Source organism: Schistocerca gregaria, chromosome 2 (assembly GCF_023897955.1).
Source record: "Schistocerca gregaria isolate iqSchGreg1 chromosome 2, iqSchGreg1.2, whole genome shotgun sequence".
NCBI lineage: Eukaryota > Metazoa > Arthropoda > Insecta > Orthoptera > Acrididae > Schistocerca > Schistocerca gregaria.
Window position 1 is genome coordinate 688,177,041 of NC_064921.1, and position 24,512 is coordinate 688,201,552.

At 40.7% G+C, this 24,512-nt stretch overlaps 1 protein-coding gene across 1 annotated transcript in view; it reads right to left on the reverse strand.

Annotated features, from left to right (window-relative positions):
- The window catches only part of LOC126336317 (uncharacterized), a 176,573-nt gene that overhangs the window by 98,567 nt on the left and 53,494 nt on the right, over window positions 1–24,512 (reverse strand). The window contains exon 5 of the mRNA XM_049999878.1: window positions 15,170–15,261. Within this exon, the coding sequence (XP_049855835.1) occupies window positions 15,170–15,261 (92 nt within the window). The remainder of the gene's footprint in view (window positions 1–15,169; window positions 15,262–24,512) is intronic.

The window sequence follows — 24,512 nt, forward strand, 5'->3', positions numbered from 1 at the left end:
GAGGATGCCTGTCCTCCAACAGGTATCGTATGCTCTCTCCAGATCAAAAAATATTGCTACTGTTTGGCGTTTCCGGAGAATATTGTTCATGATATAAGTGGAGAGAGCTACAACATGGTCAACTGCAGAACGATGTTTTCAGAAACTGCATTGGGCAGGTGTTAAAAGACTGCGGGACTCCAGCCACCAAGCTAAACGGCAATTAACCATACGCTCCAAAACCTTACATGCACTACTGGCGAGAGAAATGGGGCAATAGCTAGATGGGAGATGTTTGTCCTTTCCAGGTTTCGGAACAGGGACGACAATAGCTTTCCGCCATCATCTGGAAAAGTACTGTCGGTCCAAAGTCGATTATAAAGGCGAAGGGGGTAACGCAGACTATGGGTTGATAAATGCAGCAATATTTGGATGTGGATACCACCCGGTCCTGGCGCAGAGTAGCGAGAAGGAGAGAGTGCATGTTGGAGTTCCCACATGGAGAAAACAGTATTATAGCTTTCACGAATTTGAGAGGAGAAAGCAAGAGGTTGCACTTCCGAAGCACGTTTCTTCGAGAGAAATGCTGGTGGGTAATTTGAAGAGCTCGAAATCTCAGCAAAGTGTTGACCCAATGAGTTAGAAATTGCGACGGGGTCCACTAACGTATCATGAGCGACAGAGAGCCCAGAGACCGGGGAGGAACTAGGCGCGCCAGATAACCATCGAATCCTATGCCAAACTTCCGAGGAGGGAGTGAAGGTGTTAAATGAGGTAGTAAAGAATTTCCAGCTTGCCTTCTTGCTATCGTGGATGACGCAATGGCATCGTGCTCGAGACTGCTTATAGCGGATACAGTTGGCCAAAGTAGGATGGTGTCTGAAAATGCGAAGAGCACATCGCCGCTCACGTATTGCGTCACGGCATGCCTCGTTCCACCAAGGAACTGGCGGGCGCCGGGGCAATTCGGAGGTGCGTGGTATTGAACGTTCCGCAGCTGTAAGAATAACGTCTTTAATATGAGTGACCTCATCGTCAACGCTAGGAAAGTGACGGTCATCGAATGTCACCAGAGACGAAAAAAGTGTCCAATTGGCTTGGGCAAACTTCCAGTGTCTCAGGCACATATATGGTAGTTGTGGTTGCAGTCGAAGGACACATGGAAAGTGGTCACTCGAGTGTATATCAGCAAGGGCGAACCATTCGAAGCGCCGAGCTAGCGGAACAGTACCGACCGAAAGGTCCAAATGAAAGAAAGTTCTCGTGGAGGCAGACAAAAATGTAGGGTCCCCAGTATTGAGGCAAACACGATCCATTTGGTGGCAGACGTCTAGCAATAGTGAGCCACATGGACATGGATGTGGAGATCCCCAAAGCAGATGGTGGGCATTGAAGTCCCCAACCAGCAAATAGGGGGTGGAAGCTGACCGAGAAGATGAAGGAGATCAGCTCGTGCCATTGATGTGGACGATGGAATGTATACAGTAGAAAGAGAGAAGGTGTATCCAGAAAGGGAAAGACAAACAGCGACTGCTTGGAAGGAAGTGTTTAAGGGGATTGGGTGATAATGGAGAGTATTATGGAGAAGAATCATGAGTCCTCCATGTGCTGGAGTGCCTTCAACAGGAAGAGATCAAATTGGACTGACTGAAAATGGGGGAAGACAAAGCGGTCGTGGGGATGCAGCTTTGTTTCCTGAAGACAGAAGATGACCGGCGAGTAGGATCGTAAGAGGATCGTCAATTCATCCTGAATGGCTTGAATGCCACGGATATTCCAATGGATAATGGACATAGGGTGGACAGAAAATGGAAGAATGTGGCCAAGGTTGCCATCAACTCGACAACTGCTCAGAGCTGGCGACTGACAGCGTGGAATGGCACTCAGCCGAAGGCAAAAGATCCTGATCCATAGGTTGTTCAGGAGCAGCTCCTGCCACCAGCAATCGGCAGGTTGATCGGCCGCCAGCCTTGGCGACACAGAAGACGGCCGAGGGCGGTTACTGCCATGTGGTGCTGTAGATGAGATACGCTGTGGCAGAGAAGAAGAGGAACTGGGTTTCTTATTAGCTTTCTTGGAACCATGATGTTTAGATGAAGGAGGAACCAATGGTTGTGAAGTTGGGGTACGTAAAAATTCTTCACGAGTTTGCTCTTTTTTGGAAGTCCGGGTGTCTGACTTTTGGGATCGAGATTTGTCAGAACCCGATGAAGGGGGAGCCATAGATGGAGCAGGCGAAAGTGGGGAGGTTGAACGGGCGATCTTTGCACTGGCCGATCTGACGACCGTGTCACTAAAGGTGAAATCACAAGTCTGTGTGGCCACCTCCTTTGTTCGGCGAGGAGAGGCAAGGACAGTGCTGTATTTTCCTGTATGAGGCACAGTGGGTTTTCGAATTGCAAATAATTTTCAAGCAGCAAAGGTTGACACCTTTTCCTTCACTCTGATTTCCTGAATGAGCTTTTCGTCTTTAAAAAATGGGGCAATCTCGAGAGGAAGCAGCGTGGTCACCCATACAGTTGATGCAACGAGGGGATGGAGGTGGACAAGCACCCTCATGGGCATCCTTGCCACACGTAACACATTTGGCCGGGATGGAACAGGACTTGTTGGTGTGATTGAACCGCTGGCACCGATAGCAAACGTGTAGGGTTTGGGACGTAGGGGCGAACGGAAATTATCGCATAGCCCGCTTTTATTTTCGATGGGAGTTGAACTCTGTCAAATGTCAAAAAGACATTACGGGTTGGAACGATGTTCATGTCAACCCTTTTCATAACTCTATGAACAGCTGTTACGCCCTGGTCAGACAGGTAGTGCTGAATTTCCTCGTCAGACAATCCGTCGAGGGAGCGTGTATAAACGACTCCACGTGAGGAATTTAAAGTGCGGTGTGCTCCAACCCAGACAGGGAAGGTGTGGAGAAGTGAAGTAAGCAGTTTCTAACAACAAGGTGCCATTCCGAAATCTGGAACAAGACTTTACAGGACCTGCAATTGTGTCAACACCTTTCTGAATAATGAAAGGGTTGACCATGTAGAAGTCGTGACCTTCGTCAGACCGAGAAACAACAAGGAACTGTGGCAATGATGGAAGAACTGTCTGTGGCTGAGACTCAGTGAACTTACACTTGTGAGCAGACAAAGTGGAAGAAGAGGAAACCATTGCAGAAGAATCCCCCATGATTACCGGTGTCTCCGATGGTGCACTCCTCCCTTGTGGGGGCCCTCTCTGAGTGCACCCCCGCCTTAGGTGATTGTTCACACCTCAGGTCACACCTCCCGAGAAACGGACGGAGGGACCAATCGGCACTTTCGGAAGGTATCAGCTTGGGTAATCACCCCTCCCTGGGCCTGGCCGTTAACACTGTGAACGTACGTGTCCTACCTGTCTACCCGGGGCGGGGAATTATGCGTTACCTCGTCACCGGCTACGCACGAAAAAGTGTGGATCGGCCTTCGGACACGCACAGGGAGGAAGAAAGAGAAAGGGAACAACAAAGAAAGGGAAAGGAAAGAAGAGAGGTCTCAAATGCCGCAGTGGAGAAAAGGGTAAAGAGAAGAGGTAAGGAAAAGAGAAGGACGAAGGAAGGATGAAGACATACAAGCAAGGAAGGCGAAGAATGCGTTACATTTACGAGCGTCCGTCTCCGGATGTAGGCACAAACCATACTCCCAGAGGGGGAGAAAGGGAAGGAAAGAGCCAGAGGTGAGGGGAGTGGGGGCGAAGATGGGGGACAGGGAGGGATACAGATAAGGAAGATATGCAGCCCAGAAAGGAAGGAGGGTCACATTAGCTCGGGGTCCCGTGGTCGCTACGCACGTATCCACAAAAAGATTTGTGGAACCCCTTGGGGGGTCGCAATGGTCTTGACAAAGAGGTCAGAGGAATGGGTAGAGCCTGATGTAATACTGCCCACAGAGGCAAAATAATTGGCAATGATCACGACATGAGGGTGCAGAAGGCAATGGAAACAACTGCACTTCATCATGATCATGGTCATGATCATCATCATCATAACAAACTAAAAGCTATGCCTTGTCGATTTAGCCAGGTCCATCTCTCTATTGTCATCCTCTTCAATTCTTCATACAATTTTATCCCCATATCTTCTTTGATTTTTCCCGAGGGCATGCAGCTTTACTGTATGGTTACATGACGAAGGCGTCCTCTTGGGTAAAACATTCCGGAGGTAAAATAGTCCCCCATTCGGATCTCCGGGCGGGGACTACTCAAGAGGATGTCGTCGTCAGGAGAAAGAAAACTGGCGTTCTACGGATTGGAGTGTGGAATGTCAGATCTCTTAACCGGGCAGGTAGGTTAGAAAATTTAAAAAGGGAAATGGATAGGTTAAAGTTAGATATAGTGGGAATAAGTGAAGTTCGGTGGCAGGAGGAACAAGACTTCTGGTCAGGTGACTACAGGGTTATAAACACAAAATCAAATAGGGGTAATGCAGGAGTCGGTTTAATAATGAATAGGAAAATAGGAATGCGGATAAGCTACTACAATCAGCATAGTGAACGCATTATTGTGGCCAAGATAGATACGAAGCCCACACCTACTACAGTAGTACAAGTTTACATGCCAACTAGCTCTGCAGATGACGAAGAAATTGAAGAAATGTATGATGAAATAAAAGAAATTATTCAGCTAGTGAAGGGAGATGAAAATTTAATAGTCACGGGTGACTGGAATACATCAGTAGGAAAAGGGAGAGAAGGAAACACAATAGGTGAATATGGATTGGGGATAAGAAACGCAAGAGGAAGCCGCCTGGTGGAATTTTGCACAGAGCACAACTTAATCATAGGTAACACTTGGTTCAAGAATCATAAAAGAAGATTGTATACATGGAAGAAGCCTGGAGATGCTAAAAGGTATCAGATAGATTATATAATGAAAAGACAGAGATTTAGGAACCAGGTTTTAAATTGTAAGGCATTTCCAGGGGCAGATGTGGACTCTGACCACAATCTATTGGTTATGAACTGTAGATTAAAAGTGAAGAAACTGCAAAAAGGTGGGAATTTAAGGAGATGGGACATGGATAAACTGACTACACCAGAGGTTGTACAGAGTTTCAGGGAGAGCATAAGGGAACAATTGACAGGAATGGGGGAAAGAAACACAGTAGAAGAAGAATGGGTAGCTCTGAGGGATGAAGTGGTGAAGGCAGCAAAGGATCAAGTAGGTAAAAAGATAAGGGCTAGTAGAAATCCTTGGGTAACAGAAGAGATACTGAATTTAATTGATGAAAGGAGAAAATACAAAAATGCAGCAAGTGAAGCAGGCAAAAAGGAATACAAACGTCTCAAAAATGAGATCGACAGGAAGTGCAAAAAGGCTAAGCAGGGATGGCTAGAGGACAAATGTAAGGATGTTGAGGCTTATCTCACTAGGGGTAAGATAGATACTGCCTACGGGAAAATTAAAGAGACCTTTGGAGAAAAGAGAACGACTTGTATGAATATCAAGAGCTCAGATGGAAACCCAGTTCTAAGCAAAGAAGAGAAAGCAGAAAGGTAGAAGGCGTATATAGAGGGTCTATACATGGGCGATGTTTTTAAGGACAATATTATGGAAATGGAAGAGGATGTAGATGAAGATGAAATGAGGGATACAATACTGCATGAAGAGTTTGACAGAGCACTGAAAGACCTGAGTCGAAACAAGGCTCCCGGAGTAGACAACATACCATTAGAACTACTGATGGCCTTGGGAGAGCCGGTCCTGACAAAACTCTACCATCTGGTGAGCAAGAAGTATGAAACAGGCGAAATACCCTCAGACTTCAAGAACAATATAATAATTCCAATCCCAAAGAAAGCAGGTGTTGACAGATGTGAAAATTACTGAACTCAGTTTAATAAGTCACAGCTGCAAAATACTAACGCGGATTCTATACAGACGAATGGGAAAACTGATATAAGCCAACCTCCCGGAAGATCAGTTTGGATTCCGTAAAAATATCGGAACACGTGAGGCAATACTGACCCTACAACTTATCTTAGAAGAAAGATACAGGAAAGGCAAACCTACGTTTCTAGCATTTGTAGACTTAGAGAAAGCTTTTGACAATGTTGATTGGAATACTCTCTTCCAAATTCTAAAGGTGGCAGGGGTAAAATACAGGGAGCGACAGGCTATTTACAATTTGTACAGAAAGCAGATGGCAGTCATACGAGTCGAGGAGTATGAAAGGGAAGCAGTGGTTGGGAAGGGAGTGAGACAGGGTTGTAGCCTATCCCCGATGCTATTCAATCTGTATATTGAGCAAGCAATAAAGGAAACAAAAGAAAAGTTCAGAGTAGGTATTAAAATGCATGGAGAAGAAATAAAAACTTTGAGGTTCGCTGATGACATTGTAATTCTGTCAGAGACAGCAAAGTACTTGGAAGAGCAGTTGAATGGAATGGACAGTGTCTTGAAAGGAGGGTATAAGATGAACATCAACAAAAGGAAAACGAGGATAATGGAATGTAGTCGAATTAAGTTGGGTGGTGCTGAGGGAATTAGATTAGGAAATGACACACTTCAAATAGCAGATGAGTGTTGCTATTTGGGCAGTAAAATAACTGATGATGGTCGAAGTAGAGAGGATATAAAATGTAGACTGGCAATGGCAAGGAAAGCGTTTCTGAAGAAGAAAAATTTGTTGACATCGAGTATAGATTTAAATGTCAGGAAGTCGTTTCTGAAAGTTTTTGTATGGAGTGTAGCCATGTATGGAAGTGAAATGTGGACGATAAATAGTTTAGACAAGAAGAGAATAGAAGCTTTCGAAACGTGGTGCTACAGAAGAATGCTGAAGATTAGATGGGTAGATCACATAACTAATGAGGAAGTATTGAATAGGATTGGGGAGAAGAGAAGTTTGTGGCACAACTTGACCAGAAGAAGGGATCGGTTGTTAGAACATGTTCTGAGGCATCAAGGGATCATCAATTTAGTATTGGAGGGCAGCGTGGAGGGTAAAAATCGTAGAGGGAGACCAAGAGTTGAATACACTAAGCAGATCCAGAAGGATGTAGGTTGCAGTAGGTACTGGGAGATGAAGAAGCTTGCACAGGATAGATTAGCAAGGAGAGCTGCATCAAACCAGTCTCAGGACTGAAGACCACAACAACAACAAGTGTGAAGCATGTTAGGCATTACATTTTCATGTAATTGCTTAATTTGCATGGTGAATTTGCAGTGTCCAAGTCAGTGTAGTTAAAAAATACTGTAGCCATTGTAAAAGACACTGAGACATAGGAAAAGTACTACAAAATTGCTTATGAGTATAGATTTAAGTGTCAGGAAATCTTTTTTGAAAGTATTTTTATGGAGTGTAGCCATGTATGGAAGTGAAACATGGACGATAAATAGTCTGGATAAGAAGAGAATAGAAGCTTTCGAAATGTGGTGCTACAGAAGAATGCTGAAGATTAGATGGGTAGATCACATAACTAATAAGGAAGTATTGAATAGGATTGGGGAGAAGAGAAGTTTGTGGCACAACTTGACCAGAAGAAGGGATCGGTCGGTAGTACATGTTCTGAGGCATCAAGGGATCACCAATTTTAATTCCTTTGGTTGGTCTTTTCAATTTTTCAATGGTTTTTTCAATAAATAAGTTGAACAAGTATGGAGATAATGGGCATCCTTGCCTTACTCCCTTTCTTATTTTTGCTTTCTTCTTCACACTATTCATTTCTATCTCTGCTTCCTGCCTTTATGTGCACTTAAGACACACAATATATACCCACAGGAATAGTGATGTATAATTGAAAAAGTGAGATGATCACACCATTGGCAGAAAACTGGATTAGTCCTCCATTCTGATCTCATGGAGGATACAGTCAAGGGGGAGATGAATACAGTTTTTCACTAAATGTCAGCTATAAATAGTAAGTTAACTGTACAAGGAATAAGAGTAGGAGGTATATGAGGTCCATTCAAAATATTCCAGAACATTCGTAATTTCGTGTCAGTAGTGTGTAGGAGCAAACAGTGGTTGCCATCCCTGCACATGCCTGTGTTTAATGTGTAATTGCTGGAAGTTTCATTGTTTTATGTCTGCTGGTTACTGTTCAGTGCTGTATTGAGCAGAATATTGTATTGCACAGTTTGCGAATTTTGGGATGGCAGAGTTAGAGGACCAACTAAATAAAACCTTTACAGAGACACACCAAATGATGCAGGAAACTTATGGTGATGAGTGATTAAGCTGTACTTGGTGTTATAAATGGTTCACATGGGTTTAAAAATTGTCGAACAGAAGTTAAAGAAGACCCTTGTTCAGGATGACCTTAGATGTCCACCGATGACACTCATGTCAGGATCATCATCAACGAATTCAATACCTCCTCATTAGTTATGTGATCTACCCATCTAGCCTTCAGCATTCTTCTGTAGCACACATTTTGAAAGCTTCTATTCTCTTCTTGTCTAAACTATTTATCGTCCACATTTCACTTCCATACATGGCTACACTCCATACAAAAACTTTCAGAAACGACTTCCTGACATTTAAATCTATACTCGATGTCAACAAATTTTTCTTCTTCAGAAACGCTTTCCTTGCCATTGCCAGTCTACATTTTATATCCTCTCTACTTCGACCATCATCAGTTATTTTACTGCCCAAATAGCAACACTCATCTGCTATTTGAAGTGTGTCATTTCCTAATCTAATTCCCTCAGCACCACCCAACTTAATTCGACTACATTCCATTATCCTCGTTTTCCTTTTGTTGATGTTCATCTTATACCCTCCTTTCAAGACACTGTCCATCCCATTCAACTGCTCTTCCAAGTACTTTGCTGTCTCTGACAGAATTACAATGTCACCAGCGAACCTCAAAGTTTTTATTTCTTCTCCATGCATTTTAATACCTACTCTGAACTTTTCTTTTGTTTCCTTTATTGCTTGCTCAATATACAGATTGAATAGCATCGGGGATAGGCTACAACCCTGTCTCACTCCCTTCCCAACCACTGCTTCCCTTTCATACCCCTCGACTCGTATGACTGCCATCTGCTTTCTGTACAAATTGTAAATAGCCTGTCGCTCCCTGTATTTTACCCCTGCCACCTTTAGAATTTGAAAGAGAGTATTCCAATCAACATTGTCAAAAGCTTTCTCTAAGTCTACAAATGCTAGAAACGTAGGTTTGCCTTTCCTGTATCTTTCTTCTAAGATAAGTTGTAGGGTCAGTATTGCCTCACGTGTTCCAACATTTCTACTGAATCCAAACTGATCTTCCCCGAGGTTGGCTTCTACCAGTTTTTACATTCGTCTGTAAAGAATTCGCGTTAGTATTTTGCAGCTATGGCTTATTAAACTGATAGTTCGTGAAGTCTGAGGGTATTTCGCCTGTCTCATACATCTTGCTCGCCAGATTGTAGAGTTTTGTCACAACTGGCTCTCCCAAGGCTGCTAGTAGTTCTAATGGAATGTTATCTACTCTGGGGGGCCTTGTTTCGACTCAGGTCTTTCAGCGCTCTGTCAAACTCTTCACACAGCATCATATCTCCCATTTCATCTTCATCTACATCCTCTTCCATTTCCATAATATCGTCCTCAAGTACGTCGCCCTTGTATAGACCCTCTATATACTCCTTCCGCCTTTCTGCTTTCCCTTCTTTGCTTAGAACTGGGTTTCCATCTGAGCTCATGATATTCATGCAAGTGGTTCTGTTTTCTCCAAAGGTCTCTTTAATTTTCCTGTAGGCAGTATCTATCTTATTTCACTTGTATCATGTCATTAATTCCTGACACAGCATCTTGGAATGCATCGTGTTGCCACCAAGTTTCTCCCAAGGCTAGTGAGTTAGACCACAAGGACGTTTGCCTTGCAACGCAACTTGTCGGGTCAGGTCAAATGTCAAACCCAAGCTGACAGTTTCTTTAAGGATTTTTTCATCATGAATCTGTGCCACAGGGACCAACTGTTAATTGATGCAATGCCTGCAACAAAATTTGTGGAGGAAACGACCTGAAATGTGGCAATACAATTCATGGCTCTTGCATCACGATAATGCACCCACACATTCATCCTTGTTAGTGCATGACTATTGCAACAATAGATGAGATACAACAAAATTTGCAGATGGTGCTTCATGCGGTCCAGCAACAGGTGTATCAAAACTGCTTCTGGAAATGGAAACAACACTAGGAGTGGTGTATGAATTGTGGAGGAGAATATTTCAGGAGAACATGCACAATAAGTAAAAGGTAAGCATATGAAAATTGTGTGGACGAAGTTCCGGAATTTTTTGAACAGACCAGCTACAGTACATCATGATGAGGCAGAGATTCTGAAAGCAGGTTGTGGATTGTAGCACATACTCAGGAGCAAATACAGTTTCACATCATAATTTAGTGATAATGGAAAGCATGCCAAAGTTTAAGAGAATCGACTGGAAGAATCAGTTCGTAAAGATGTTGGACACTGAAGTAATGAGGAAAGATTATGAATATTTTAAATTTCCCAATGTTGTAGATATATACATGCTTTGATAATGAATATTGCAATAGGCAGCTAAGCAGAAGAGGTATGGACACCAGTAAGAAGGGAAATCACGGAAGTTGGTCAGGCAAATGTAAGTGCAAAGAATCCTTGGGTAACAAAAGAAAGTAACACACCAATCGATTGAGGAAAAAATCAATTAAAATAATTGTTCAAGAAAAGAAAGATAATTCAGCAATGTGAGCCACTCCAAAAAAATAAGTAGGAAGTGAAAGGAAGCTAAAGCAAAATGACCTCATAAAAAACCATTAAGAAGTCAAAAATGAAATTGTCATTGGAAGAAAACAGTCAACATACAACACAGTCAAAGTAACTTTCAGTGAAACTGAATGCATCAGTGGGATGTTAAGAGTGCAAAGGCAATTCTGCTGTTAAATGTGTAAGAGACAGAGGGGCAGGAACTGTCCGCTGAAGTAGTAGGAAATTAAATAGGTGTTGATTTGGATGGCGTGGGGATCTAGTATCAGGATAGAAGTTTGACATGCTCTCGAAGGCTTGTGATCAAACAAGGCACAAAGACTAGGTAACATTCTTGTGGAATTGCCAAAATAACTGGGGGGGAAGCGGACACTAAACCATTATTCAATTTAATGTGTAGCATCCATGAGACTGGAGACCTACCACAAAATCTAGAATATAATAAGGGCACATAAATGCAAAACCTACTGCTCAATCAACCTCACAGCTCATTCAAACCAATTGATGAAAATAATAATATAAAGAAAATGGAAAAGAATATTCATGATCTGTTTGTCTTTAGGAAAGGTTAATGCACAAGTTAGTTTCATATTCTATGGCTCATGTGCACGATAAATTGTAATGATGCAGAATGAGTTATTTCACATTCAAATAAAAAACTTATCAGTTTTGATGTTGCATTTGATAAGGTAATGTTTAAGGAAAATCAACAAACACTCATGGGATTTGTCCAGCAACAAAAAGTGTTTTACCATGTCAAATAGTGCACAATGTTTGAAATTCTCAGAAAAATAGATGTAAGCTAAAGCTGAAAGGTGAATAACACATGATATGGAATAATAAGAATGGAAGACCAAGAGAGAAATGCTCAGATTAAAAAGGGTGTAAGACAGGGATGCAGTCTTTCTGCATTACTGCTCAATTTATACAATGAGAAATGATGATAGAAAAGAAAAGTTCAGGAGTGGGGATAAAATTTGTGGTGAAATGATATCAATAGTAAGATTCATTGATGACATTACTATCCTCAGTGAAAGTAACTAAAAATTCATTGGTGGCCCGTTGTCATGTGCTAGTGAGCTACAGCACAATGTAAATATCACACTAAAATTATGCCATTTTGTTTTGAATGCGAGCTGAAAATTATATTAAATTACATCCTTTCACTTTGAATTCAAGCCATGAATCCCTCTACAGTTATGCCATTTATCCTCGAATGTGTGCTGCTATAAATACAAATATAAAACAGATGAAAACATGTTTTGTAGTGCTCTCCCCTCAATAACTAGAAACCTTCCTCAATAACTAGAAACCTGGGTTAAGTACCAAAATGACAAACCGACACACTAAAATCAACTAAGAGAGGGGATGCAGCTGCCTGTTTTCTACTGCAAATGCTATGTTGTGATGTCTTCCCTTCCGGCGCTATGAGTGCCACATTGCTCACAGCCCCAGATCATTATTTTTCTTTGAAACTGTTAGTAGTATATTGTGGAAGTGTAGAGTATGATACAGCCCTGAAGAACAGTTGTCATGATGACGGCACGGTGGGAAAGTGGTGTAAAGCACAGACTGGTAATCTGTGTGCCTGGACTTGATTCCCACAGATTTCAACGTTCTCCCCCCCCCCCCCCCCCCCCCAAATGGCAAACTGTGTGTGTGTGTGTGTTTTCAGTTTTCATACATTAAATTAATATACTTCATTTAGTTATGATTACTACCCTTATAAGTCAAAGGCTGTAGCCTAGATGGTGGTACAACAAATGAGTATACAAAGAAATTTAGTAAGGAACTGTTTCCTATAGATGACCTGCTAAAGAGGTCCTTTTTCAGTACACCTTTAGAGGAGACTGTGAGGTTTAAAGAGTGATGGAGATGTACTTCTGTAAATCCAACAACAGAGGAGCGTATTACGAGGCTCACCAATTTGACTTCGGCAACACTGAAAATTTTGAAATACTCGAAAAATACTTTTATCAGCTTCTTAACTGTTCAGAACCAATCAATGAAAAATCTGGAAGTTCCTCCCCCCCCCCCCCCCCCATCCCATATCAATGAAGTTAAAGAAGTTATTAAAACTTTATATATCTAGTGGTGAAGACTATGACAACAGAACTTTTAAAATGGTCTTTACCAAAAATAAAACAACGAACTAAAGTTAATCTCTGAGAAAGCTTGCAAAACACAAAAATTCCCAGGGGCGTGGAAGGCAGCCTTGATACATCCATTACACAAGAAAGGCACTGAACAGGATGATAACAAACGAATTTCCTTGCGATCAGTTGCATATATTTTTTTCCAGGATCATACCAAACAGAGTAGACACAACGCTGGAAAGTAATTTAGGCAAACATTAAGGTGGTTTCAGGAAGGGCAGATCATGTACTGAACAAAAATTTGACCTGAAAGCAAGCATTTGTCACAGATTACTAAATTTAAAAGGTCAGTTTAAAATAAAATTGCATGCAGCCGATTTGTGTAAGCGTAGAGTATGAGGGATTTTTAAAGTGCCATTGATAGCACTCCAAGTGCGAGTGGTCTACAGCACAGACAGGTAATTTGCAGACCTGGATGCAATTCCTGCAAATGCTAACATTCCTCCCCCCCCTCCCCTCCCCCAAAAATAAATAATTAAGCTATTAATCATAAAATTTAAACATATTTGAACAGTTCAGTTTATATATATAAAATTAATGTGTTCAATTTAGTTATGATTACTGTCATCGCAAGTCAATGGGCTATAGGCCACCACACTGTAGAGGATTTGTATAATTTTGCGGGACGAGCCGCTAATGGAAAAATTACAGAATGTGTGAATAGTGTAATGAGCACTGAATATGCATTGAAAGTAAATTAAAGAAAGGTAAAAGCAATGATGAATAACAGAAATGAGATTGATGATAAAGTTGACATCAAAACTGGGGACATTGTAGTAGACGAAGTGACGGAATTCTGCAATCTTGGAAGCATAGAAATACATGACAGACAGAGCAAGGAGGACATAAGAAGCAGACCATATAGCTAAAGAGAATAGTACTTGCTAAAAGAAGTCTATTAGTGTAAAATATAGGCCTTAATTTGAGGAAAAAATTCTGAGATGGAACATATGAAGCACAGTGTAGTACCGAAGTGAATCATGGACAGAAACTTTCTGGTAGATTAAAACTGTGTGCTGGACCAATACTCAAACTTGGGACCTTTGCCTTTCACAGGCAAGACCTCTGCCAACTGAGTTACCAAAGCAAAACTCACAACCAATCCTCACAGCTTTACTTCTGCTCTCCAGAGTGAAAAATTCATTCTAGAATCATGGACTGTTGGAAAACTGCAAAAGAAGAGAATTGAAGCATTTGAGTTGTTTTGCTGTGGAAAGATGTTCAAAATAAAGTGAAGTGATAATATAAGAAATGAGGAGGCTCTACACAAAACCAGTGAGGCAATAAGCATGTGGGAAACACTGACAAGGAGGAGGACGGGATACTAGGATAAGTCAAACAGTGGTAAATCCAGGATGGAATGTAACAATATCATGAAAATGATAGTTGCTACTCATAATATAGCAGAGATGCAGGGTTGCAGATGTGCACAACAAAAAGACTGTCACAAAATAAGCTTTATGCCAACAAGGCCTTTGTCAAAAAAAAAAAAGACGAGAGAGAGAGAGAGAGAGACACACACACACAGTCTCTGGCAGCTGAAGACAGACTCAATACTACGACATGTGTTATGACACCAGGGTTAGCTGGAGGAGGAGGAGGAGGAGGAGGAGATAGCATAGGCTCTCGGGAACTGAGGAAGGACGATTTGGTTTTAACATCCCAATGATATCATCATCATTACTAAATATGGAGCACAAGCACAGAATGGTCACGGATGAGGTAGGAAATATGTCATGGTATTTCCTAATGACCCATCTAAGCATTTGCATCAAATGATTCAGGGAAAGCACAGAACCCTAAATCTTGATCAGCAGACAGGGATTTGAGCTTCATTCCTTATGAGTGTGAGGCCACCATCTTTACCACTATGCCACCTCAATCACTGGCACAGGTCTTGAAGCAATCACTTAAATTCAATCATACTGTCCTCTGGGACATAATCTGTAACTACATAAACACCTCACTCATGGCTACAGCTTTCTGGTTTTTAACTACAACTCAGCACTTTTTCACTATATTCATTCCATTGTTTGTATTCCACACATGATTTTCCAATATGATGCATGTGTATTGTGTTTTCTTTCTTTTATGAAGTTAATTTCATTTTCTGAAAAATATTTGCAGATATTTTATGCAAACAGATAGAGGCAAGTATAGTGCCCTGTAGTTTCTCATTCTGAAGTTCTACACCTGCATTTGTATCAAGGAAAATGAACGAACAAAGCCCCCCCCCCCCCCCCCCCACACACACTCTCTGTAAAACACACACACACTTAATGCAATATGTAACAAATGTAATTTATGACAATAACTTACAGTTCTAAATGCTCAACTGCCGACTTAACAATTTCTTTCGCAACCTTTTCATTGTCTTTGTATTCATCCAACTCTTGTTTATACTTTATAGCCTGAAAAGATAGAATTGATGTGGTTACTGAAAGATATCAAAACAAAAGAAATATGATTAGTCAAATTATTACATTTTAGGATGCAGAATTACTAGAGATTCAATAGCAAAATAGTCCATGTGAAGTCTTTCCAGTCTCTCGACGGCTAATTTTCTAATGAGTACACAGTTACTTGATACTCCACCCTAAGCAGAGTAAGTATAAACATTTTGTTTGTAGCTGGCAGAATTGTTCTGGAGTAAGGCAGTACTTTACCTTTACATTCTTGCATGGAGCAAAATAACAATAACTCCCTTCATTCTAATAAATCAATCATACGATGCTATATTTACAAGTAAGAAGTAGTTTGTTCACATTGAAATCCCTAAAACGACATACAACAAGAACAATATGTCAACTGTAGAGGTTAGCCATTATTCATTTGACTCTCAAGAAAATTTGTAACACCCTTCCCATAAATCTATGCCCTCTCTGTCATCACTATGAAAGAAAACTTCAAATATGTGCAAGAAAACATATACTGTACTACAGCTTCATAATTACATGGTGATTGAAACTGTGCATTTTTTGTGATGAACCAATTAGCACAAAACATTTGGCTCCATACTGTGAAACTGTAACATCCAGAGACATTTATGACCTGGATAATGGAAATGGTGTTTGAAAATTTATCAGAGACTCGTTCTCACACAATTTAATCAGTAAATATCCCAGAAGCACCTAGAATTAATTTTTGAGGGATTTCTCTCAGTTCAAACTTGATTATGTTTACATGTGACCAAAATCATCAGACAACTAAGCTCTGCACCAGAGTCTGATACATAGGGTCCATTGTTTATGTTATGGTGACGCCCTCTGATTTGAAGAGCTGATCTCTGACTGACACAGTTTTATTGTTATGGGGAATACCAGGAATGGAATTTAACCACTAATTTTAAGCAAATGGAGTGGAACATTTGGTTACTGGAGAAATGAGTCAAGTCCTGATGTTAGATTTTGGCAAAGCAAGGTCTGCGGAGTCTTATAAAAATGTTAGAGTTGTTATTAACAAGGATGGATTCAGCAAAAGCAAGATTAAGAACTGTAATGGACAAGATAGACAAGCAACTAAATATTTAAAAGGGGCTTCATGGAAAACACATATTACATCAGAAACGAAGATTAGGATATTTAAAACTATTGTAGAAAGTGTAGCAACATACAGAGCAGAAACATGGGAAATGACAGAAAGAATCAAGTGAAGCTTATTTTTTTGGGGAGATAGGATTTTGAAGTTGTTATGTAAGACGACTTGCTAGCATAAAATTAAAAATGAAGACATATGTAAGAGAATGAACCTGGGCAGCACAATAATGGATAACACTAAAGCAAAACAATTCTGATGTACGGACATGTATCATAGGAAGGAAAGTTACTCAACATGCAGTGGAGATGCTGAGTCGTACCTAGGCACAACAAAAAGACACTCTCAATTAAAGCTTTCGGCCATTGAGGCATTTGTCAACAACACACACACACACACACACACACACACACACACACACACACACACACACACACACACACACAAAAATGCAACTCATACACATGACCGCAGTCTCAGGCAGTGTGGTTTCAGTTGCCTGAGACTGCAGTTGCGCGCGCGCGCGCGCGCGCGTACGTGCGCGCGTACGTGCGTGCGTGCGTGCGTGTGTGCGTGTGTGCGTGTGTGTGTGTGTGTGTGTGTGTGTGTGTGTGTGTCTACTTAATTTCTGAGAGCTTTAATTGTGAGAGCCTTTTCGTTGTGCCTAGTTGTGAATCAACATCTCCGCTATATGATGAGTAGCAACTTTTCTTCTCATAATATCGTTATATTCCATTCTGGATTTTCCATTGTATGGACATGTATGCCATTTGGGTGAGCACAAATGGCTGAGAGAGAGAGAGAGAGAGAGAGAGAGAGAGAGAGAGAGAGAGAGAGAGAGAGAGAGACGGTGGGGATTGCAGACTATATTCCAATGAACAGGAGGAGGGAATTTAAAATAGTAATTCTGTCACAGTAAACTTAAGTTATGTGCCCAACAATGGTACATTATTAATTATCAATGGTAATTAAACATTTCTTATAATGGAGAGAAAACTTACAGCTTAGCATTGTAACATATTTCAAATTTTTAGCATCTACATACTGAATTCTGGAAATTATGACAACATTAACAGAAGTAGTAGTAGTAGGGCAGTAGCAGTAGTAGTAGTAGTAATTTCTTCATATTTTCGTTTACTTGTGTACAGAATCACGGAAACAAATTACTGAAAAAGTAACACCTATGAAAGTGAATACACACTCAAAAGCAAGGAAAAGTATTTCATTTCTACACTGGTCCAATTCTGTCTGCCAGTCAGCCTGTCTGTCTCCTGTGCAGCTCATACTGCAATGGTACCTTCCATAGCTAGTAGTCAATTTCTGACAATATTTAAAAAGCAATAAAAAAGCTTTTTCTTTTCAAAAATAATGAAGTTTATGAACAATGTTACTTCAACTCGCATGGATTCCTAATGACAATTTGTGGTTCAGAATTTACAGAAATATATCCTCAAATCCATAACACCTAAAAGCCTGATACAAAATTATGAAAATTCTGGAGTACAAGTTCAACAAAACACATACACTTTAACGAAGAAGAAGAAGAAGAAGAAGAAAAGGGTTTACAGTCTTGGTGACGAAGAGATCAATAGAGATGGAGCATAAGCTTGGATTAGGAAAGAATGGGAAAGGAACTTGACCATGTCTTTTCAAAGGAACCATCCTCACATTTGTCTTAACCCTTTGAGCACCAGTGGTTTCTGCCTCAAGACACCATTTTAATCATTTTGTTTTGAAGTACCAGTGCCTTCCACACAAAACAACTGATACTATTGAAACAGAGAGAAATCTAGTTGTACACTTAGGTACTTCTATGAATGAAGCACACTGTAGCAGTCATTTACAGCATTCAAAGCAACAGTCAGCACAAGATAGTGCTACATGACAGTATGAGTTTGTGACAGTTTTTTGTAGTGATCATATTGAGATAACTGAGTGTGAAAGTAAGTATATCTCAAGTTGTTGTAGTGTAAATTTGAGTTTATAACAATAACAGAAATTCTTGGGTGAACATAAAATTACTCAACAGAGAGACAGTGTAGCCATATCTGATGGGATACCTAAACGATTCCACATAGAGTATATTAAAGAAGTTATTCGTCTTCTGTCAGCAGTCTACTGTGGGATGCCATTGGGATGATGTGTTCCAAGTGATTGGAAAAATAGCCGGACACTCCAATTTTCAAAAAGAGCCATCAAAGAGATGCACAAAACTATAGGCCTACCTCACTGATGTGAATGTGTTGTAGGATTTGGAACACAATTTATGCTCTCATACTATGACATTTCTGGGACCATAAATTGATAGGAATCTCTGGAAATCATAAATATACAGGAATGAACACAAATTCTGCAAACAACAATCTTGTGAAATCCAGCTCGCTCTGTTCATTCAAAAGACACAAAAGTCAGATGATACTGGTGTCCAGTTGTTGTTGTTGTTGTTGTTGTTGGTGGTGGTGGTGGTAGTGGTGGTGATGGTGTGATCCTTGTTTTCCAAAGATATTTGAAACTGTTCAGCACTATCGCCTAATGAACAGATTATGAATGTATGTGATATTGGAACAGCTTTGTCATTGGACAGAATGCAGCTTATTGCTCTTAACAAAGAGGAACTTCACACATAAAAGCAGGTTCAATCGTGCTCCAAGGCAGTGTTATGCAACAAATAGGGTTCATGGATGACGGAATACCTTTGTGGGAGGGGTGGGGAAGGATAGTGGGCAGGATATTTCTCATTCCAGGGCACGACAAGAGGTAATCAAAACCATGGAAGAGAATATAATTCAGTTGTTCCAGTGCTGAGTGGTACTGAGTTATGAGGAGAATGCTCCTCTGTGGCCGGACGATGGGACTTGGGGAGGTGGTGGCAGACTGGAAATATAAGGCATGGAAGATATAATTTTGTACATGGTTGGGAGGATAATTATGGTCAGTGAAGGCTTCAGTGAGATCTTCAATATATTTCAAGAGGGTCTGTTTGCCACTGCAGATACGATGACTACGGGTGGCTACACTGTGTGGAAGGATTTCTTAATATGGAACAGGTGGCAATGTCGAAATGGAGGTATTGGCAGTAGGTCTGATATGGATGGAGGTATTGATGTAACCATCTTTGAGGTGGAGGTCAACATCTAGGAAGATGGCTTGATGGTTTGAGTAGGACTAGGTGAAGCAAATTGGGGAGAAGTTGTTGAGGTTCTGGAAGAATGTGGATTATGGCGTCCTTAGCTTCGATCCAGATAGCAAAGATGTCATCAATGAATCTGAACCAGGTGAGGAGTTTTAGGATTCTGGGTTTTTAGGAAGGATTCCTCTAGATGGCCTACGAATAGGTTGGCATAGGACGGTTCCATGCGAGTGCCCATAGTCGTACCCAGGATTTGTTCGTAGCGGCTCCACCGCTGGTGTTATGAACCACAAGGATTACCTGGCGGAAGCACTTCGCCAGCTGTCAGATGCTTCCACCTATAAACTTTGCCACAGTGACCCATTCCAGTAATCTATAAGGATCTCCAGTCACTACTCAAATCCTTAGGCCCATCCCAGAACTTCTCCTCAGAATCCGTCTCCCTGCTCATCCCTACCACTCCCCAAACTCCTACCTTCTCCATGCTTCCCGAAGTCCATATACCTTATCACCCTGGATGTTCCATTGTGGCCAGCTACTGTACCCCCACTGAGAGAATCTCCCCTCTCGTAGACCAACACCTTCAACATATTACCTGGAACCTACCCTCCTACATAAAAGATACTAATCATTTCCTCCGCCAACTCTACACAGCTCCTGTCCCTTTACCATACTGTGCCCTGCTAGTCAATATTGATGCCACTTCCTATACACTAACATCCCTAATGCCCATGGTCTTACCGCTATTGAACACTACCTTTTCCAATGCCAGATGAATACCAAACCAACAACTTCCTTCCTAGTCACCATGACCAACTATATCTTCACTCACAATTACTTCTCCTTTGAAGGCATTTCCTAGAAACTAGTCCAGGGTATGGCTATGGGCACCAGCATGGCACCATCCTATGCCAACCTATTCACAGACCATCTAGAGGAATCCTTTCTATAAACCCAGAATTCTAAACCCCTGACCTGGTTCAGTTTCACCGATGACATCTTTTCTATATGCATTGAAGGTGAGAACACACTATCCATTTACCTCCAGAACCTCAACAACTTCTCCACCATTTGCTTCACCTGGTCCTACTCAACCCAACAAGCCACATTCCTAGATGTTGACCTCCACCTCAAAGACGGCTACATCAGTACCTCCGTCCATATCAAACCTTCTAACCACCGGCAATACCTCCACTTCGACAGCTGCCACCCATTCCATACCAAGAAGTCCCTTCCGTACAGCCTAGCCACCCATGGTCGTCGCATCTGGAGCAATGAGCAGTTCCTCTCAAAATATACTGAGGGTCTCACTGAAGCATTCACTGACCGTAATTATCTACCCAACCTCGTACAGAAACAAATCTCTCACGCCTTATCTTCCAGTCTCCCCCCCGCTCCCAAATATCTGGATAGTTGGATCAATCATGAAACCAGGCCAACAATATAATGAAATGAAAAAATTGCTACTCATCATATAGCGAAGATGCTGAGTCGCAGAAACGCACAACAAAAAGACTGTTCGAAAGTTATCAAAAATAAACGCACACACACGCGCACACACACACGCGCACACACACACGCGCACACACACACGCGCGCGCGCGCGCGCGAACGCAACTCACACATATGACCACAGCCTCTGGCAGCTGACTCCACTTAAATCCAACTCATGAAAACCATGCCTTGCCTTGAAATTCCAGTCACCATTTGCTTTAAATGAAAACAATCTGTTGATTTTCTTGGCTAAAAGTTTTGCTTTTCCACAAACAACTGGCCTTCAAAGAGGGTTTTCCAGTGCTTGCTGCTGCAAAAGTCACTTGAATACAGCCTCTTCAACCTCTCTGTTTTCTGTTGTTTTCATCACTTTTCTCAACGAACTCCCATCTTCATTCCCAGAGACCGACACAAAATTGAGAACTGAGGACTTGTTTTTGCCCAAAATTTCTGATGTTCCCATGCATCATCTCAGCTATCTGCTTGCTACTCATGCCTCTGTCTAATTGCTTGAGGAATTTTATTTTGTCTGCCAACGATAAGACAATTTGTTTCCTTTTAGAAAACTTAAGCACAAAATAAAACAAAAGAGACAGAAAATGGAATATATAGAGACAAATCAATGTAAATGTTAAGGGCATGACACAGACTGATGCAGTCCACCCTGAATGACGAGCACCACAAACAGAACATTGCGTGTATTGTGTGTACAACAAAGCATGTACTGTATTCATTGGTCACTGGAAAGTTTTGTCTTTTAAGACATTCACTGCAGATTGATTTTATAATGATAAAGAAATGTGCAGTGCACTGTACACTGTAATAACTATTGAACAAAACCAACAATTTTAGTCATACAGTGTAAATTTATTTTTCCTTTGAGCAATCCATTTAGTTGGTGATCTGGATATTTGGAATCAGTTAGTGTCTTTGTTTTTAAATCTGTGCATCAGCAGTACTGAAATTTTACCACCTGAAGGTAACTGTGGGTAGCCATTCTGTCAATTTTATACAAAATATTGGCTGGTTGTTAGTGTAATTTACAGAATGGGCAAGGCATTGTGAAACACATTACAATCCAATTCAATTAACAAGAAGCTCTGATGTCACATAAAAGTTTAATCAGTGTCTTAAAGCAGCCTCATTATTGCAAAAAAATGATGGGATTCCCATAGACAGCCAAAGGCTTCACTACCGGCTTATAAAACACAGGCTGTTAAAATATAGGACACGTAATATACTCCAAAAGCTCTGTAATCTGATAAGTCTGTTTCTCAGTGGAGCTAGGTGTGTGTCAAAGGGCAATGTTGGATACAAAGGTGATTTGGGACTTCCTTGTCCTTAGTTTGAGACTGGAAGAAGGTGACATGAATGCTTGTCTTCACTGCCCACAACTTCTTGTTTGTTACTTCATGTTATATTTACTTCACGTTACTTTTCCTATCAGTTAGTCATTATGTTCTGCAATAGTCATAATATACATGAGGGGGTGTTACATGGGCAATAGCTTTTCTTCCTAGCATGCTGCTTCTACTTATTTCTCTGCTGCATCATTTTGCTTAGTCCTTATGTATGCTGTTACCAACCTCCATTTTCTGTTTCATAAGAAATAGACTTCTGTATCATCTACACTAATTTATCTGCTGCATACTAAGGTAATAAGAGTGTCGGAGCAGCTTCTCTCCACCTCATATTTCATCAGATACAGTTCCTTCTTGATTAACAATAGTTCACCATTAGCATAAAATATGGGGAACTAACTCAGTAGGCGAAATAAAATAACACAATGGTGAAAAACAAAAGATCTTATGCTAACTTTGTCTCAAAAGCAAACAGCAACATTTTCTATTTACAGTAAGAATATAAAATTCTATTAGGGACCATTTTAAAAACACTATGTCTGGGTCCGTCAGCATCTATGATAGTATTTGTTCTACCTCTGTATAAGACCAGAAATGCCTGCTGCATCAAGTTCCTTAACATGATCCTTTGGCTAAATGGCACATGATGGATTTGTTGGACATCACTGTTGAACATTTTCTGTGGGAATTATGCACTAGCACGACTGATTAGGCAAAAGCTGATCTGAATTAACAGGATTCAGAGATAGTCAAAATGGAAAAGGAAAAATCAGACATTGCTTCCTTGGTTACAGGTGCCACAGCAGGCTCATTTCTGAAGCTAGGTACGAGATTGATCTAGAAGACCCCTGTCAACATTCTTAAGTCTGATTTAAATTAGTTGGCATTTGACACCTATCACACTTCTGGCACCAATACATCAACTGCTCCCTTATTGTTATGTATGGTACAGCAGGCTTGCTGCAGAAGCTACTTAAGGAATTGTTAGCCCCTACTGTGTTGCCACAAAGCACTCTGCCTGCCAATTCTCAAGTAAATAGCTTCTCCAGATCCGAAAATTTCACTTACTTCAATAAAAATCTTAACGCTTACCCTACTTAAAATTAAAAAATGATTTTTGTATTCTTAGAGACACTACAGAAATCTATACCAAATCTGGGGTTGGGTTGTTTGGGGGACGAGACCAAACAGCAAGGTCATCGGTCTCATCGGATTAGGGAAGGACGGGGACGGAAGTCGGTCATGCCATTTCAAAGGAACCATCCCGACATTTTCCTGGAGCGATTTAGGGAAATCACAGAAAACATAAATCAGGATGGCCGGACGTGAGATTGAACCGTCGTCCTCCCAAGTGCGAGTCCAGTGTGCTAACCACAGCGCCACCTCGCTCGGTTACCAAATGTGAATTACAGACTTTTTATGTTATTTTTGTAAGATACAGAGAAATAAACTTCATACTTGTGCTAAATTAAATATCGACAAAATTGCAGAAAAAAAGTCGTTTTCCAAAGTTTAAATATAGTAAGTACAATGCAGTATCCATCACTGGAATATCCACTGGAAAATGAGGTGTTCCCGTAATTATAAAAAAAGTATTGCTGCAAGTTCAATGGTTTCTGTATAATGTGATAAATCTGAATGTGTTGCCTGGAAGAAAAATATCAACAATGTAAAAAAACAATAATAATAATAATAATAATAATAATAATAATAATAAATATAATAATAATAATAATACATAGCTCTGACCCTAATTAAAATTAAGTACAAATTTTGACATGCTAAGGGACAATATAGACCAATACCATTTTACATTACAGATTTTCTAAATTTTTTTTTAATGAGATAGATACTTGTTGTGGCAACACTGTGCATTTGGATCATAAACATCAGACACCATCTAATTTAAATCAGAATATAATGTCTTCAAAGTAGTTCACAATCTAAATCTTTACTAAATCTAGTTACACTCTACACTACGTAACTGTGCGCAAACTATGTAAAAAATGTATGTTTTGAAAAATATCAGCAGAATAGCTTGGTATACACCTCAATTCTTTCTGTTGAGCCACAGCAAGATGGTTATTGCTTTCGTAATGCGAACTTCAAATGACACACATGGAGCACACATGACCGTCTCTTG